At 43.5% G+C, this 16,930-nt stretch overlaps 1 protein-coding gene across 3 annotated transcripts in view; it reads left to right on the top strand.

Annotated features, from left to right (window-relative positions):
- Window positions 1-16,930, top strand: part of OPCML (opioid binding protein/cell adhesion molecule-like) — a 1,158,639-nt gene that overhangs the window by 901,389 nt on the left and 240,320 nt on the right. For 2 of the 3 annotated variants that reach the window (XM_011934705.1, XM_011934704.1), the window contains exon 1: window positions 6,965-7,203. In XM_011934705.1, coding sequence (XP_011790095.1) covers window positions 7,104-7,203 — 100 coding nt within the window. In that variant the 5' untranslated portion in view covers window positions 6,965-7,103. Of the gene's footprint in view, window positions 1-6,964; window positions 7,204-16,930 lie in introns of those variants that run through there. The other variant, XM_011934706.1, reaches the window with a different exon arrangement.

Below are 16,930 nucleotides of genomic sequence, written 5' to 3'. Positions count from 1 at the left end.
GACAAGATTTTCATCGATTTCCAGTGGTAACTATTAAAAAATCTTTATATATGTGCAATCATAAAACTAGGTATAAATGCCTTAAGCTTACACTCTGATATGACTGTAACTTCTGAAATTATGCACATATATAGCCACTAAAATTTAAACTTGGAACAGTAACTTAATGGAACAGATGATGTTTTATTAAAATTAAATCCACTTTGGGAGGCTGAGGTGGGCAGATCACAAGGTCAGGAGATCGAGGCCATCCCGGCTAACACAGTGAAACTCCGTCTCTACTAAAAATATGAAAAATTAGCCAGGCGTGGTGGCGGGCACCTGTAGTCCCAGCTACTCCGGAGGCTGAGGCAGGAGAATGGCGTGAACCAGGTAGGCGGAGCTTGCAGTGAGCTGAGATCATGCCACTGCACTCCAGCCTGGGTGACAGAGCGAGACTCCGTCTCAAAAAATAAATAAATAAATAAATAAATAAAATTAAATCCCAAGTTGCAGTGTGGATGTGGCACTGACTGCTGTAAGGCCTTCCCTTCTGAGTTCCACCCGCATCCTGTGATAATGAAGTTCCTTCCACAGTGGCTCATTCCAGTGCTTGGGAACCTTCATTACTACAGTTGAGCCTGCATCATCCAGCTTCTGCTGGTAGGAAGGCATCACTGACAAAGCCAGTCACCTCTGTATTTTTGTCATTAGCCTGAGACAGTGCAAGGACTTCTCAATATGCCAATGTGGTGAACACAGATGCAAACCTGAATATTTACATTTAATTGTTGTCATACCACATTTAGCATAGGTTTATATTATACATCTCCCAATTATAATAGAAAAGAAAACACTAAATTGAAAAATATACATAAAGAGCCCATGGACTCTGTGTGTGTCTGTGTGTGGGTAGATGCAGATAAAGATATAGATTCAGATATCCTGCAGAAAGACACTTGTATGTCCCCACATATATGTCTCCTTATGTTGGTTCTTTTGATGGCCATTTGAGAAACATTGTCTTACACCTTTTTTCATTATAAATATGTATTGATGACCTACTAGCTGCTGGGTAGAGGCTGGGAGGTGCTGGTGATAATGTGGTTACTATCCATGAGACATAGTTTAACACATGAGAATATAAATAATTAAATTCAGAGATGTAAGCTCTGTGAAGAGTCTCAGATCTTTGGTATTATCCGTATATTACAAAGAGAATGGAGGTTTAGGATGATGAGCCTAAATTACAGATTTAACTACATTTGCCTTTGTCTACTAATTAAAACACAAGGGTATGCACCCTGTTTTAGGTATTATCACCGTAACAAAGGAGGAACTGTAAAGGCATTTTCTAGTTAATGCTCAGTTTTTCAAAATATCAATTATCAATCCTTCGAACACATACAAAGTCATCAATATATGAGGACACCATTGCTGAAGCTGGTTTAAAAGACTTGCTCTCCAACTACCCAGATGACTTAAATGTTCCTGCAGCTATCTGTGTGTGTGTGTGAGATGAGAATTTCATTTTAAAGTTAGACATAATTTTCAGACATGCATCTTATGGCACCCAAGTTTAGAGTTATAAACATTCAGCCATTCCACATCTGGCATGTAGGCCATGGAAGGGCATTTCCTGAGAATTCTGTTCCAAATATGTTCACCGTTCCCATGATACACCCTCCATTCCTTACCTTGTTTTATTTCTCTCCAGGTATCATTCTGAAACAAATATATCTAGACATATATGTTTTCTTTGTCTCTCACTAGGTGTAGTGTCATGGGGCAGGAACTTTGTTGGCCTGTTCCTACTGAGTTCTCAGCTCCTAGGAAGTTATCTCATGTACCTTAGGCTGCACCTTAGGCACTCATTCAATATCTGTTGAATGAATCGTGGCATTTTTTTTTTTTTTTTTTGCATTTTCAAAGACAAAATATAAAAACAAAAGTAAAGAACACAAAAAAGTTGAAGCCGACGGATTTTACTTTTCTGTGATTATTTTGATTAAAATTCCAGCCCGTCACTTGCCTGGTTTCTTTAAGGCAGTGAGTGGTTCTCCAAGAGGAGTCACCAGAGCCGCAGTATCAACATCCACTGGGAACCTGTTGAAAATGCACATTTTTGGTCCCTCCAGGCCCATGAACCAAAGGCTCTTTGAGGGGTGGCTTCAGCAACCTGTTTTTGATGCACAGTAAAGGTTGAAAACCACCGCTTTAAGGCATGGATTTCCCTAACTGCACCTCTTCCTCTGAAAACATAACAAAACAACCCTGAATCTTAACCCCATGGCACATATTCAGAAAGATCTCTGCCATCTGATGTCTGTCAGGCCTTTCTTTGCTCTTCCAGACTCTCATTTACACCTTCTTTCCTCACACATGGCTAGAGATTAAGAATGTGTACAAGTGTCTTCCAGATAGCTTTCCTTTTTTTCCTGTCTGTGCCTCAGGTTCCTCATCTGTAAAATGTGGATATAATATTAACAGAACACATCTCAAAGGGTAGTTATGAGGATAGAATGATTTGGTATATTGAACGTTCTTACAACTATGCCTGGTTCTGTACAAGCAATATATAATATTGGCGGTTACTTGTGATGTAGTTGTAATGAGTTCTGTTTTATCAAGGATCCGTAGGTAGGGTTAGCTTGGAATGTAAGAATTTAAAATATCTGAAATAATTTCCAAGAGATCAGAAAGTTGTCATTAACCTTCCTCAACGTGCCTCTTGGCTCCCCCTTATTTAACATCAAAAGTGTTCCCCTCTGTGCTTCTTGTTAATGAGGGTCCAGGACACGGCCACAGACAGCAGGGAAGGAGCCTGAGTTTAGAAGAGCACTCAAGCCAACTTTTTACGTCCTTCCCTGCGTTCTCTTTCCTGCTGTTCAGGGGACCACGGAAGAGTCCTAAGGTGATGGAAGAAAGCACGAAGCCCTGAAACTACATTTTCTTTTGAAGCACAGCAACATCATGAGGAAAATAACTTTCCTCAACTGACTTCATTGTTTCACTCAGTTTGTCTGTTGTTAGGTTCTGAGAACCATACAAACTTGTGAACCATCTTTGCCCATTTAGAGAGATGGCTTTTCCTCAGTTACTCTTTTCTGCTTGCACTCCATGCCCATAAGGAGGCCCAGGTCCAAGAGCAAGTACACCGGATCGTGGCCGCTCACCTGACGCAGGATTAACCAAGGAAAACACAGGCTTTCCAAGGGCTGTGTGACCAGGGCACTGAGAGTGTGTTCTGGCCCAGAGAGCAGTTTTGGATTGACCTGTTTCAAAGTCCACCCTTACTCAAGCCTGTGGCCGTTTGCACTGGTTCTATGCACCCTCAACCTGTAGTGGTTGGTCCTATACAAGGACAATGATAAGATTCAGGAAATGCACTTCAGAGATCTCAAATTACCTAAAGTTGATCTGCTTGAGTAAGTCCCTGAGGTTGCAATGTAATTCTGCATCTCCCTTCTGACAGCTCCCACTTCACACATCATCCAGGAGACAACCTTCTTTCACTTTCTTTGTCACCTCCATCACCCGACTATCATGGAGCGGGGTATCAGTCTTGAAGGAGACCCCCACAGAAGCAAAGCAGAGCACTAAAGGCAATGATACCTGATTGCATCAGGAATAGATTCATGGCCAAGCTAGTGCATTCTTCATTTTGAATTAGAACTTGGAGATGAGACATGTTCTAACAGAGGGCACTGTGATTTAGCATATTAAAATAAACAGTATTTGTATTTTCCCAACATTTCTGAGTGTATTGGGTTTAACAAGGCATTTCCAGTAAAATAATAACATCTTTTAATACTCATTTGACAAGGCCTAGTAAAATGGTATCATATGCTTTCCAGATACTGAGAAATTGAATGAATTTAATACTGGCTTATAAACCCCTTTGCAAGTCAGGTATTTTCCAATTCATTGCGTTAAAAGAAATTGAAAGAGGAATTAATTGATTTGTCAGCTGCGAGATCATTAAAATTATCTTTGAAGCTATATTACTATGTGATTTTTGGCATATATCTTGGAAAGCATTCAAATAATTGAGTGTCATTGCTATGCACAATTTTCATTTCCACGTTCTTATGTGAACAAGGTTTCTCTAAAAGCAAAAGTGGGAATAGAATTGATCCTGAACTCTATCTCATTCTAGCAGTGAGTGATATTTATCTATGGCATTTAAAAAAGGGGCTTATCCATCTATTTAAAAGCTGTATTTCTAGTAAGTTTACTTTTTCATGTTTAATTATTACTTAATGAAATGTGCTATATATTTATGTTCCATCAATTTTACATTTGTAATGACCATTCATTTAAGAAATATATTATTGCTTAAAGTTTTATGGTCATAAGACATAGAAGAAATTTAAATTTCAATCTCTATATATTTTTGGTTGCAAATAAATATGGTAGGCGATCAATAAAAGACCTTCAAGCATGAAATACATTTTTCTGCAGAAGATATATAATGGGAAAACAAGTTCCAGTTTAAAAAGGAACAATGCACATGTTATGACTTTTAGAAAAAGAGTTCCTGAATTTTGAAAGCAGATAATCATGAGGATTAATCACTATGATATTTAAATTCTACTGAACAAATACACACACACACATAGGAATTTTATGACTTAAAAAAATGTGAATATTTTCTAAAGACCAAAAAATTCATCCTTTTCCATTGTAGCTTACACGATTTTTTATGGCAACTTAAAAATGTGCAAGGGGTTACATAACTGAGCAAAATTAAAGCAAGAATATTTGTTTTCACTTAGTCACTTGGGTTGTGTGGTGACTCGAAGACCACACAACTAGAAGGGACTGGAACATCACGCCCTTCACTCTGTCTCAATTTAGCATCTACTTCCAGGCATTTTTGGAATTCTACTATTGGAACTTTCTTTAGGAGGAACTCTTCAAACAGGGATTTCTCCTTTATGAAAATTCACCTATCCTTAGGAAAGGTTTGCCCTTATCAGTCATTTGCAGTTGAGAATGAATACATTTATCCTATTTTTTTCCCTAAGAAAAGCCTTTGAAAGTGGGGAGCAGGAAGGATCCATTAGGGTTTAAGATCCATTAGGGCATCATAAGGGAAATAGAAAAATGCTATGGAAGCAAGAAAACAACAGGAAAAGAAGTGAGATGCCTCACCATGTGGAGGAGATAACATGACTCCAATTTTTCTTTATACCAATGACATTTCTATAATGATGGGAAAGAATCATTCAATGGTACCTAAATTATCAGGTCCTACTGGTGGATGCAGTTGGGCCCTGGAAATTCGCTTACTTAGAAAGCTTGCAGATTGAGATCTGTAACTGCTGGTGTGCAAGGGATGCCTGTGGTCAAATAAAACAAAATAGTTTCATTGGAATATTAGAGTATGATTCTATTTCAGGTGAAAACAAATCAACACAAGCTTCATACAAGTTCATGCATGTGTATAAGGAGTAAGATGTAGACCGAGATATAACAAGTTGCTACCAAATCACCAGTGGGTGCTGGGCATTGGTGAGGAGTGAATGGTTAGCTGGGCCTGTATCATCTTGGTGTTATTTATAGGTATTATTCACTTTGTATTGTTCACATGCTTATTTAGAAAAGAACAATCCCTTCCTACAATATTGTGAGAACGCCTAATACCCTCCCTACCCAACTTTTCAGTGGCTGAAGGGCAGATGGGCCAGTTCATAAAAAGGCCTGGCTTACTGGAAGCTGGTATTACTTTTATTCTTCCTACCAACCAGGGAGAGGACTGCCCTAGATCCGGTGTTTTCCCCATTCTAGAGGGCTGTGGTTCTGGTGCTTGGAGACCCTGAGCCACTCAGGCCAGGTGATACTGGCCACTTGGCCAGATCCTGACCTCTCTACTGCGGCCAGTGTCTCTGGGGTCCTTCTGTCTCCTGAGACCTGCCTGAAGGATCACTGCTGCCACCCAAGTGTTAGGTCAGATCCAGAGAGGGAAGGCCATGCCTATTCCCCGTGTTCTCCTCACCTGCAGGTGTTGGACTCCCATCCCTCCTCTCTCTGCCAGGACATTGGCAAGGCTGGTTGTCATTGTGCCTTCCTATGTGCAGCATGGAGTGATGGGTGTGCACCCACATTTAGAAAGCATTCTGTTTCCTCATGCTTCCATTCCCACGTCCTCAGTTCCTGGGCACATGCACAGACGTCCAGCACATTCAGGCCTGTGTCAGGCCTGACAGCCCGCAGGTCATCCACACCGAAACACGGGCCTCGTTTGTGTTCATAGCCTTGAATTGTTAAGGAGAGTAGGTGGGAGGTGGAGCACAGCTCCCTGATTTGATAGTAGCCTTGTTCTCTCTCCCAATGGGACAGAGAGTGTCTGAGGAACAGGGACTCTGCTGATAATTTTCTTCTTTCCTCTCCTGATGTCCTAAGATGCAGTTTTGACTCCCTCAAAAAGTGTTGACTTTCTAAGGTGAATTTTACCAACCCATGTTATAAATTGTAGTTTGCAGGCTTTGGGCTGCTTAGGGGTATAAGGAGATTATCAACACCAGGGAGGTCTGGAGGTAAATATGTTCAATTTTTGATTAACTACAAGTTAAGTATTTGCTTTGTGGATTATCTGTGACCTATTTGAAATACTGATCCACTCTCTCTCCCATGTGCCCCTGGGCCACTTCTTCCTCAAGGTGGTAAATGTGCTCAAGAAACATAAACTAATTTCCATATAAGCCTATGGGAAAAAAATAACAGGGAGAGCAAATGGATGGCAAAGATATTCACATAATACGTCTCGAAATCAAATAGAAGTGATTTTGTATTGTCAGTTCTTCAAGATGATTTTGGTCACTCTTAGTTTATATTTAGGAAGTTTCATCAGTAATTGTTTCCTTTTAGTACTGTGTTATGTTGTTTCAGTTTCTCCTCAGAATGCAACATCGTATCTACCGCATTATATAATCTCTCCACTCTCTTTCCCTTCTTCCTCCCTCCACCATTCCCGGCCTCACTGCAGGTGCACCATAGATGACCGGGTAACCCGGGTGGCCTGGTTAAACCGCAGCACCATCCTCTACGCTGGGAATGACAAGTGGTCCATAGACCCTCGTGTGATCATCCTGGTCAATACACCAACCCAGTACAGCATCATGATCCAAAACGTGGATGTGTATGACGAAGGTCCGTACACCTGCTCTGTGCAGACAGACAATCATCCCAAAACATCCCGGGTTCACCTCATAGTGCAAGGTAAGTCCCGGCTGGCTCTGGGGTTGCCGTTCCCGCCAGTGATGCAAGGGAAGAACCCTGTTGGTATTTCTTCTTCTTGTGTGTGAAGACACAAAAGTCACCTTCCTCTATTGAATCCAGAGTTTGAGTATATGTCTTGGAATTTTTCCCATCGAACGGGTACTTAGCTAAGTGCTGAATATCTTCTCAAAGTTTGTAAATGTTATCTTGAGCCCTTCTGTTCTCATCAGTAAGTTGTATAACATGCACTGGTTGAGCTCTCGTAAGTGACTTAGCATCTGGAGCTGGGGTGAGATACATTCAAACAGATAAATACGGTACTACTCTCAGTGCCCTTTAGTTCTCTTATAGGCTTATTTCATAATAAAAGACTAATAAGCTGATGAGAAACCCTGTGACGTGACTGCTGTTGCACAGTTGCTGGTCACGCGTGCTCTGGAGGGTTCTCGGAGTGCTGTTTAGGCAGGTCCTCCCTGGCAAGGCTGCTGTGTTTAAACACTCTCTCATAGCCTGACAATGGAGCCCACATCCAAGAGGGATGTTAGTCAGAATGATAGCTGCAGGTCAATGTTGGTCATAAATTCAGACAATGTTAAAAAGGGGGAAGGAGGAAGGAAGACTTAGCAACTTCTTCCACTCTCCTTTAAGAATGTGAATCAGGATGGCCCAAGAATGGTATCACATGTGCATTTTAAAATAGCTTTTAATTTAAATTTCATATTACACCTCAAAAATGGGGCTGAAGAAATGTCAGAATCTCAGATATTAAATATTGAGAATTAAAAACACATGCAGATAGCAGTTCCGAGAATTTGAGAGCCATTTTAAAGCAAGGCAGCAATCCAAGTGAACTTATTTTGAACTTGACCCAACTATCATCACCGTGTAAAGCAATTTCTGTCAGGTGTTGGCTCATGGCAGGAATGAAGTTCTAAGCACATTAGTTCCGTCACCCAGTGACACATCCTTCCTCCACCAAATGAAAGGTTCAGGTGGACTTCTTTCAGAGCCTCCTTTGCAGATGTCTTGAGGAAACACAGTGAGCTCTCAGAAAGGGTCCCTATGTGTGATTTAGTCTTTAGCATCTGCCTTTTTGTCAGATCCCATTTGTCATAAATTCAACAGATTTTTTTTTTTTTTAGTTTGTGAAACGTGTATGGCATCTTTGCTTAGCTAAGATAGATTCCTCATCTCTGATTAAAAAAAAAAAGACCATGATGTTGCTCATTTCAACTGGTTTCCTAGAGAGAGGTTGCATGGGGGCTGTCTATTCATGCTTCAGTCACTTGTACGATTCAGGTTGCCCATTCTTTCCTTTTGGCGCAAGCAGCCAGGCCTGCCTCTGTAGCCATTTGTAATGGCGTGTGTGGGGCCAGAGAGCTGTCTGCTGCCACTGCTGTTCCCCAGCAGTCCCTGGTTCTGCCATGCTGCCTGAAGCTTTGCTCCTGCCCAGCCTCCAAGCCCTGCTCTCCTCCTCGCGTGCTTTCAGGCGTTCACACACGCCTGCCATCCGACAGATGTCTATAGACGCTGCGGGTTTCCACTCTCCATACATGTCCACCCACGGCTCTGGAGCGACAAGACTGCCTGCCATCTGGAGATCAAGACAACTGTCACATCTGATACTTCTCCTCAGAGGACGACAGAGGCACTCGGTGAGATCAGTCATCGGAGATGAGCTGGGCTATCTGTTGAAAGTTTCTGAGGGTGTAGAAAACAAGAGACTGTGAGCTCTCACTACCCCACCTGCCTGCACCTGGGCTTGGTTCCAGAGGAGCTGACATTCTCAGCATCAGAAGTGACACCTCAGTGCCACCTCTGTGGCCTTGACAGCAAAGTTATCTTCAAATTCAGGAAATGTGGCACTGAAATAAAAAAGAACTGTCAGGCACTGTAGAGAAACAGACTCAAACCGAGCAAGCCTATCCCTTTTCAAGAACTAAGACAGATGATGTAAGCACATCAAAGTAAATGCACAATAATGGGCTGGGGCCCAGCGACAGAGAAGGATGTTCTCCGTAACACATGCTAAGCGATCCCTTGGGCGGGATGTGGCAGCCTATGAGGTGTCCCTGTGGACCTCCAAGCTTCAGGTCAGAAAAAGTCTGAGGACAGGATGGCATCTATTCCAGAGGTCAGCTCCTCAGTCTCCACATTCCAGGCCAATTGACTCTCTGGCTGCAGCCCTCTGAGGTGGCCTGGGAAGTCCAGAGGAAGTCAGGATGGGTAGGGGTGGGAGGGAAGGATGTTCTTTTGGGGAGGAGCTTCTCTTGGGGAAGAGCTTCTCTTGGGGAAGTACTTCTCTTGGGGATGATGTTCTCTTGGCAAGGACCTTCTCTTGGGGAGGAGCTTCTCTTGGGGATGATGATCTCTTGGGGAGGATCTTCTCTTGGGGAGGACCTTGTCTTGGGGAGGATCTTCTTTTGGGGAAGAGCTTCTCTTGGGGAAGAGCTTCTCTTGGGGAAAAGCTACTCTTGGGGAGGATGTTCTCTTGGGGAGGAGCTTCTCTTGGGGAAGAGCGTCTCTTGGGGATGATGTTCTCTTGGGGAGGACCTTCTTTTTGGGGAGGAGCTTCTCTTGGGGATGATGATCTCTTGGGGAGGACCTTCTCTTGGGGAGGAGCTTCTCTTGGGGAGGATCTTCTCTTGGGGATGATGTTCTCTTGAGGAGGACCTTCTCTTGGGGAGGAGCTTCTCTTGGGGAGGAGCTTCTCTTGGGGAGGATCTTCTCTTGGGGAGGACCTCTCTTGGGGATGATGTTCTCTTGAGGAGGACCTTCTCTTGGGGAGGAGCTTCTCTTGGGGAGGAGCTTCTCTTGGGGAGGATCTTCTCTTGGGGAGGACCTTCTCTTGGGGATGATGTTCTCTTGGGGAAGAGCTTCTCTTGGGGAGGAGCTTCTCTTGGGGAAGATCTTCTTTTGGGGATGACATTCCTCTGGGGAGGACATTTTCTTCGGGAGGGTCTTCTCTTGGGGAGGATTTTCTCTTGATGATGACTTTCTCTTGGGGATGACGTTCTCTTTGGGAGAAGCTTCTCGGGGAAGATCTCTTGAGGAGGACATTCTCTTGGGATCCTTGGCAGGCTGGTTTGTAGCTTTACTGAGTGGCTGCAGAGAAGGAGGTCAGAAAGCTGAATTCTTTCCCCTTGCTTAGTGATGCAGTGACTTGCTCTTTCTTTGGAAGGCAGTTGAATTACCGGAGGGTGGATATAGAGACCCCACTACTCAATTAGAAAGAAGCCCCAGAGTTATTCTCCCAGCAGCCATCAGCTTTTGTCCAGTCTATAGATTAATTTTTCAGACATAGTGTTAGTTCAGGTTAGATAAAGATAATGAAAGTTTCCTAATCCTCTTAAAGAAAATTTATCTGACCGAGTAGAAAGCTTTTGGAAGACAATAAGGCATGTATAAAACTGAGGCCTAATCTCACCTTTAATTTCAAACTGCTGATGGGTATTGATTTTGCAATGAGAAAAACAGAAAAATTTCCGAGCTGCCACTTGTCTGTTTATAAAAACAAAAAGGTGTTTATGAATCTTCTGTCCATTTGAGAAGGTGGGTATCTCATTCCTTCTGCCAGCCAGATGCCATCAGCAGAAGGGAGTGCACACCTACGGGGCCCAGCTTTTTCCCTCCTGCCACGGGAGTGCCTGAGAGATACTCCGCCAACAGCCTCCCTGCCCGCCCTTTCCTGTTGTAGAAGGTGGCCTTTGCCACATATCTGATGGAACTAATTTCCAAATCCTTCTCATTGAGAACAGAAGCTGCCTTCATTAAAATCGTGTCACTGATACCCGAGGTACATCTCAGCCACTGAGGGGATCAGCGCAGGCACCGTGTGAGCACGTGATAATGTGAGCTAGGCTGCATACCTCGATGTGGAGGAAATCTGGAGCAAGGGGGAGGCACCGCTGTGAGGTCGGATTAGTTGGGGGGAAAATCAGCCTGGCAGCCCTGCAGATCGGGAGCTAAAGCGGGAGAAGCTGGAGGCACAAGCACAAGCAGGAATGACTCCCATTCCCGCTAAGCAGTGCAGCCAGGGTGACCGTGGGCCTACCTGCAAAGAGCCAGATGTGCCTGAGAGGCACTGTCTACAGGAAACTGAGAGCATTCATCCTCATACCTGGAAAGAGGAAGAATTAAAATGACATCACCCAGATTTTTTAGTTTGGAGAAATGCTAGTGATTGGGGAGATACGATCCTATGCCTCCTGGAAAGAACAGCTTTGGGCTTACGAGGTCTAGGGATAAACAACACACAAACATTACATAGATGTTGCAGAACTAGGGAACAGGTGTAACCTAACACCAGAAAGGGTATATTTGAGACTCAGCATGAATTTCCTGGCTGGAGAGTAGGTAAATGTTCTGAGGTTAACTATTCCTAGAGAACAGTAAGAATCATAATTTATTTATATCCAACCTCAGCACTTAGCACACCATCTGAGGCATAGTAGGCACCTGGCAAATGTTTGTACAATGAGCAGAAGCGGATTGATATGGCTACTGGAGTGGCATAGGAACACAGTGATCATAAAGCATCTTCCCACAGATATGGGTGGCAGGGGAGTCAGACTATGTCCAGATGACTCGGAGAAGACAGTCATGGAGGAAAGGTCCCTGAAGGTGAGAGAGTCCTCAATGTGACAAACTGAGAGATTGTTCTAAAAGGATACCACAAATTCCCTACATTTATCTAGTACTTTACAGAGATGGCACAGTGTTTGTCACCTTTGACCCACACAACAAACCCTGGGAGACTGTAATGCAGTGACTGTTATCTCCATTTGCAAATTAGGTAACTGTAGCTCATGGAGGTTGAGCCTGACTGAGTCCCCAGTGAGTAAGTAGCAGAGGTGGGTCTTGAACCATGGCCACAGGACTTTGAGAGTAGTGTCTTTTCAGCATACTGCAGTCCCTCCAATGCCAACGACATCCAAAGTTAGTTCTTTGCTCTAGATCAATGGAACATTTTCAGGATTTCTCTCTCTTTCTCTCTCTCTCTCTGTGTGTATGTGTGTGTGTGTGTGTGTGTGTGTTTGTCATATTTCCTTCTACTGATATTACATTGCATTGCATTGTAGCAACAGAAGTTGAGGACAAAGATCAAGAAGGAAAATTAGTGGTAGGTGTGGGATATCAAAGCTACAATAAATGATGTAGAGAGGCTGTGAGGGGGACAAAGAGAGGATAATTAATTTTCTAGTAGCTCATCCCTCGAGGGATGTGCATTTTAAATGTTACCACTTTATCCTATCTAAGTACTGAAAACCCTGGCCCCTCTGCGGATCTGGAATCTCATTGTCATTCTAACTGTCACGAGCTCTTCGGCATTCTGAAAGAACGCAGAGATCCATGTGTACCAGTGTATGCCATTGTCGTTGTTGTTGGAGATAGATGGAGTAAGAAGACCCGTCTATAGTTGCTTCTTGGATGTTGGTATTCTCTACCTACTCTCCTGCCTTGTCTGGAAATCTCTTCACTACAGGGTACTTCCTTTTATGGAATGAACTCCTCTTGCTAAGCCCAATTTTATGCAGAGGGCTAGGAATGATCAATTTTATTAAATTCTTACATAGGAGGCTCCACAGCAAGCTTATACAATTTCTATGTAAACAAAAGACTCTGCATCTCTTAGCCTGGTGTCAGTTCGGGTGAAATTGGTTGGTATCTGAAGTTGAGTTTTGCATGTAAAGAAAATGGGTTCCCAGTCCTGCCAGTCCTAGATATTGTTAATCACCAACCAACCTCAGCATTGGGCGTGCTACGTATAAACGTTATCTCAGCCATTCCTTACATCTATCCACTTTACAAAATATACACCCTAGTCATGTTTGCAAATAAGGAAACGGAGGCTTAGAAAGATTAACACCTTATCCCACGCTGATGCAGCTGCCACATGCTTTAAATCCCTTTCACTAGACTTATTCGCGGAGGTTAAGCTTTTCTCATGAAAAAAAAAGGTATCAAAATACAAATAGTTAACAAGGCACTTTACATGCATTATCTCTTTTGATTATGCTTCCCAAAAGCCCAAGATGACAGAATAGAAAGCACACCTTTCCGAGACCAGCAAGTGAGATTCAGAGACTTGGAAGTGATTTATCCAAGTGAACACTAGCAAGGAAGCGTCAAAGCCACACCCAAGGCCAGGTGTCCTCACTCTGTAGCCAGCAGAGTGTTCAACACACCACTGACTCAGAGTTAAGTACGTAGACAGGCACTTGTTCTTAGGTGAGAAACATGTCAGCCTTCAGAGGTGCTCCAGAAAAGGGTGGACCCTGAGGAGAGAATTCTGGGTTGGGGGCAGCAGGTAGATCCTGGGATTGCACCAAGGAGCGGTTGCAGCAGGCCCAGGGAGGCAGGGCCATAGGTCACAATTTTGCCAGGGATTTACCTATTTTCAACTCTTTCTTTGTAAGCAACCTCTTTTTTTAGGTGATTTCCTCCTCTTTTCCTAAATGTTACCCAAACATTTAAACGAACATGTGTGCTCATAGACTTAAAGGAAAGCAGGCAGTTAACCTGAAATAAATTTAATATATTCAACCTCTATTTAAAACTGTGATCACATTTACTCTTCACGAAGGCAGGGCAGAAGAGTGGAAAACAACAGGACCGGCCAGCAGAACGCTCACTCCTCAGACTGAGCTCGGCTCCTAACAGTGCAGGCCTGCATCTCCAAGACGTTCCTCTCCCGGTTTCTTATCATGGGGTGAAGAGTAGAATTCAGAGTAATTTCTTTATGTGCACATATGCATACTTTAATCCCATGTGTGATTGTGTGTGTGCGTGTGTGTGTGTGTGTGTGTGTATGTCAATGGGAAATAAGATTCTGAGAAGGGGTCTCTAAGCTGCAAATTCTGTGTATTTGTGCAGATAAAGCACACAGCCAAAATTAGGTTAAGGACTTTACTGAGCGTCATTTCCTTGACTTTGCAATGGAAAGGTTGAACTGATGGTATGAAAATCCTTTCTAGTTATTCTGTTACAATTTTTCAGTGTAATTTATCTGAGAATTTGTGTGCGACCAGGAGTCTCTGCACTCTGTGTTTCTCCTACTTTCACCCGCCGATGGGACAATTATTAGGTTAGTGTGAAAGTAATCGCAGTCTTTTGTCATTGTTCTTACTATTTCTTATTTGTATTTTTCTCCAGAGGCTTTAGGATTTAGGGTCCCTTGCTAACACTGCTAGTTAGGGGTGACTGTAAACCTTGTTGACACGTTTTTGGTTAGAGAAGGTGGAAGAGAAAGATACCATTTGCTTCCCAGTTCTTCTTTGATATTTGTAACCTCCACAACCCATGTCAAGCGGACACATATTGAATGGACGGTAGGGTGGAATTCCAGAGGCCACAGAGGAAATAGCCATAAAACCTATAAAAACTGTGTGAGTGGCCGGGTGCGGTGGCTCACACCTGTAATCCCAGCACTTAGGGAGGCCGAGGCAGGCAGATCACAAGGTCAGGAGATTGAGACCATCCTGGCTAACACGGTGAAACCCCTCTCTACTAAAAATAGAAAAAATTAGCCCGGCATGGCGGTGGGCACCTGTGGTCCCAGCTACTCCGGAGGCTGAGGCAGGAGAATGGCGTGAACCCGGAGGGCGGAGCTTGCAGTGAGCAGAGATCCTGCCATTGCACTCCAGCCTGGGCAACAGCCACACTCCGTCTCAAAACAAAAACAAACAAAAACTGTGTGTGTGCATGTTACTGCAGAAGAAACAGACATGAAAGCTGTGTGTGTGTAAGAGTGTGTGTATGTGTGAGGGCATTTGTGAGTGAGTGTGAGTGGGTACGTGGTACCTCTGTGTGTCTTAGTTCCTAAGCAGAGCAGAACAAACAACATATTTCTTCTCACAACAATGGGAGAAGAGACCTGATAAATGGAGAAATCATCAAACATCAAGCATATATATGTATACGTGTATATAAAGATACACATATATATGCTCGGATATACACATATATATGTTCAATGTTGGAGATGTATATATGTATTTGTGTATATATACACAGGCTTTATGGAAGGGTTAGGGTAACTAAGAAGGCAGCTGCAACATAGAAGGAATTAAGAATGAAGTTACTGTCAAGAATACCCTCTATAGCACATAAAGAAAGGGATCTCAAGTCTCCCTTCACTGGGAGGGTGTCCCCACACCGCCTTCTGCACCTGCCCCCCCCCCGCCCTCAGGGTTAGAGCAAGGCCACACTCACTCCACCATGCAGTGGTCCTATCCCGGCTCTCAGATTACCGTGTTTCTCAGATATTACCTGAATCTGACACCTCATGTTGACCTTCACTGAGTCTCCTAGGTTGTCACCTTTCATGACATTGTGTGTAGTTGGTGACAACACACTTCACAACACAGCTTGTAAAAAAAGAAAAAAATAAAGATTTCTCCTTGTATCAGGCCTTTTCTCCCATTGTTGTGAGGATAAATATGGGGCTTTGTTCTGCTCTGCATTGCAACTAAGACACACACAGGCACTGCATACACATACGCAGACATACGCACTCACACCTACACACACTCTTACATACACACAGTTTTCATGGGTTTTGTCTGTTTCTTCTGTACTCACACACACACTTCACACAGTTTTTATAGGTTTTATGGCTGTTTTCTCCGTGGCCTCTGGAATTCCATCCCATCACCCATCAAATATGTAGGCTGAGCCTCTGTCTAGGGGAGGAGAGGGGGAAGGACACACTCAATTTCTCCTCGGACACTTATAGTCCATGAATTATAAAAATAGGAGGAGTCGGTATTTTCCAAGGTGAGTGAGAGCAAAACCAAATGTGACTCTGGATGAACACACTGTCAGAACAAAGCGGGGCAGACCTGCAAGAGGCAGCACTTCCACTTCCGAGGCCTGGCTGGGAAAAACGCAGAGAGACGCATTGACATGATCCAAGAAAAGGCTGCCAGTCCTGGCACCTGGTTTGATGATGATTTTTACAGTAGCCAGAAAAAATTAGCTGGGCCTGGTGGCATGCGCCTGTAGTCCCTGCTACTGGGGAGGCTGAAGCAGAGAGGCGGAGGTTGCAGTGAGCCAAGATCACACCACTGCACTCCAGCCTGGGTGACAGAGTGAGACTCCATCTTAAAAGAGAGAAAGAGAGAGAGAGAGAGAGAGAGAGAGAAGTGTCAGGGCCTGGAGCTGTCATCTGCCTTGTTTGCAATAGAATTAAACAAACGGAACAGTCATAATGCCTGTTCTCAAAATCATCACTGATATGGAGATGCAGGGAAAATGAAATGCCTGTTATGTTCTGCTCAATTTGCATGGTGATCTCAGCTTATTTCCTAAGAGGCCTGTCTGCCAATAGCTCCAGTAAATAGATCTTTTCCCTCACGTTCCTGCTGCTGTGAGTAGGGGAGCAATCACACCTCAGTAGAAGGAGAAATTAGTAAATGTTCATAAACTCTCCCGATAGATTAGTATCCACCATGACCCTCATATAGTCAGGATCTTACATAAGGTTTCAAGCCTCACCACCCAGGAGATTAGTTAGTCACTGTTTGGCATCCGAGTAAACTGTGAATTCCAAATAGTGATGTCTTTCTACACATCACAGGTGTACACAGATTTGGAGAGTCTCACTTGCATTCCCGAACCTGGTTTTGAGCTCCTAGTTAACAAGTTTTACCCTCAAACATAGTGCCTTGACAATAGTAACTGTTGTCCCTATTCTTATTCTGGCTTCTCAAAAAAGTCTTTGTTC

The sequence above is a fragment of the Colobus angolensis genome, unplaced genomic scaffold (genome assembly GCF_000951035.1).
Source record: "Colobus angolensis palliatus isolate OR3802 unplaced genomic scaffold, Cang.pa_1.0 Scaffold137, whole genome shotgun sequence".
NCBI classification, from domain to species: Eukaryota; Metazoa; Chordata; class Mammalia; order Primates; family Cercopithecidae; genus Colobus; species Colobus angolensis.
The sequence above is the reverse complement of the archived record's forward strand: the minus strand, read 5'-3'. Positions and strand labels throughout refer to the sequence as shown.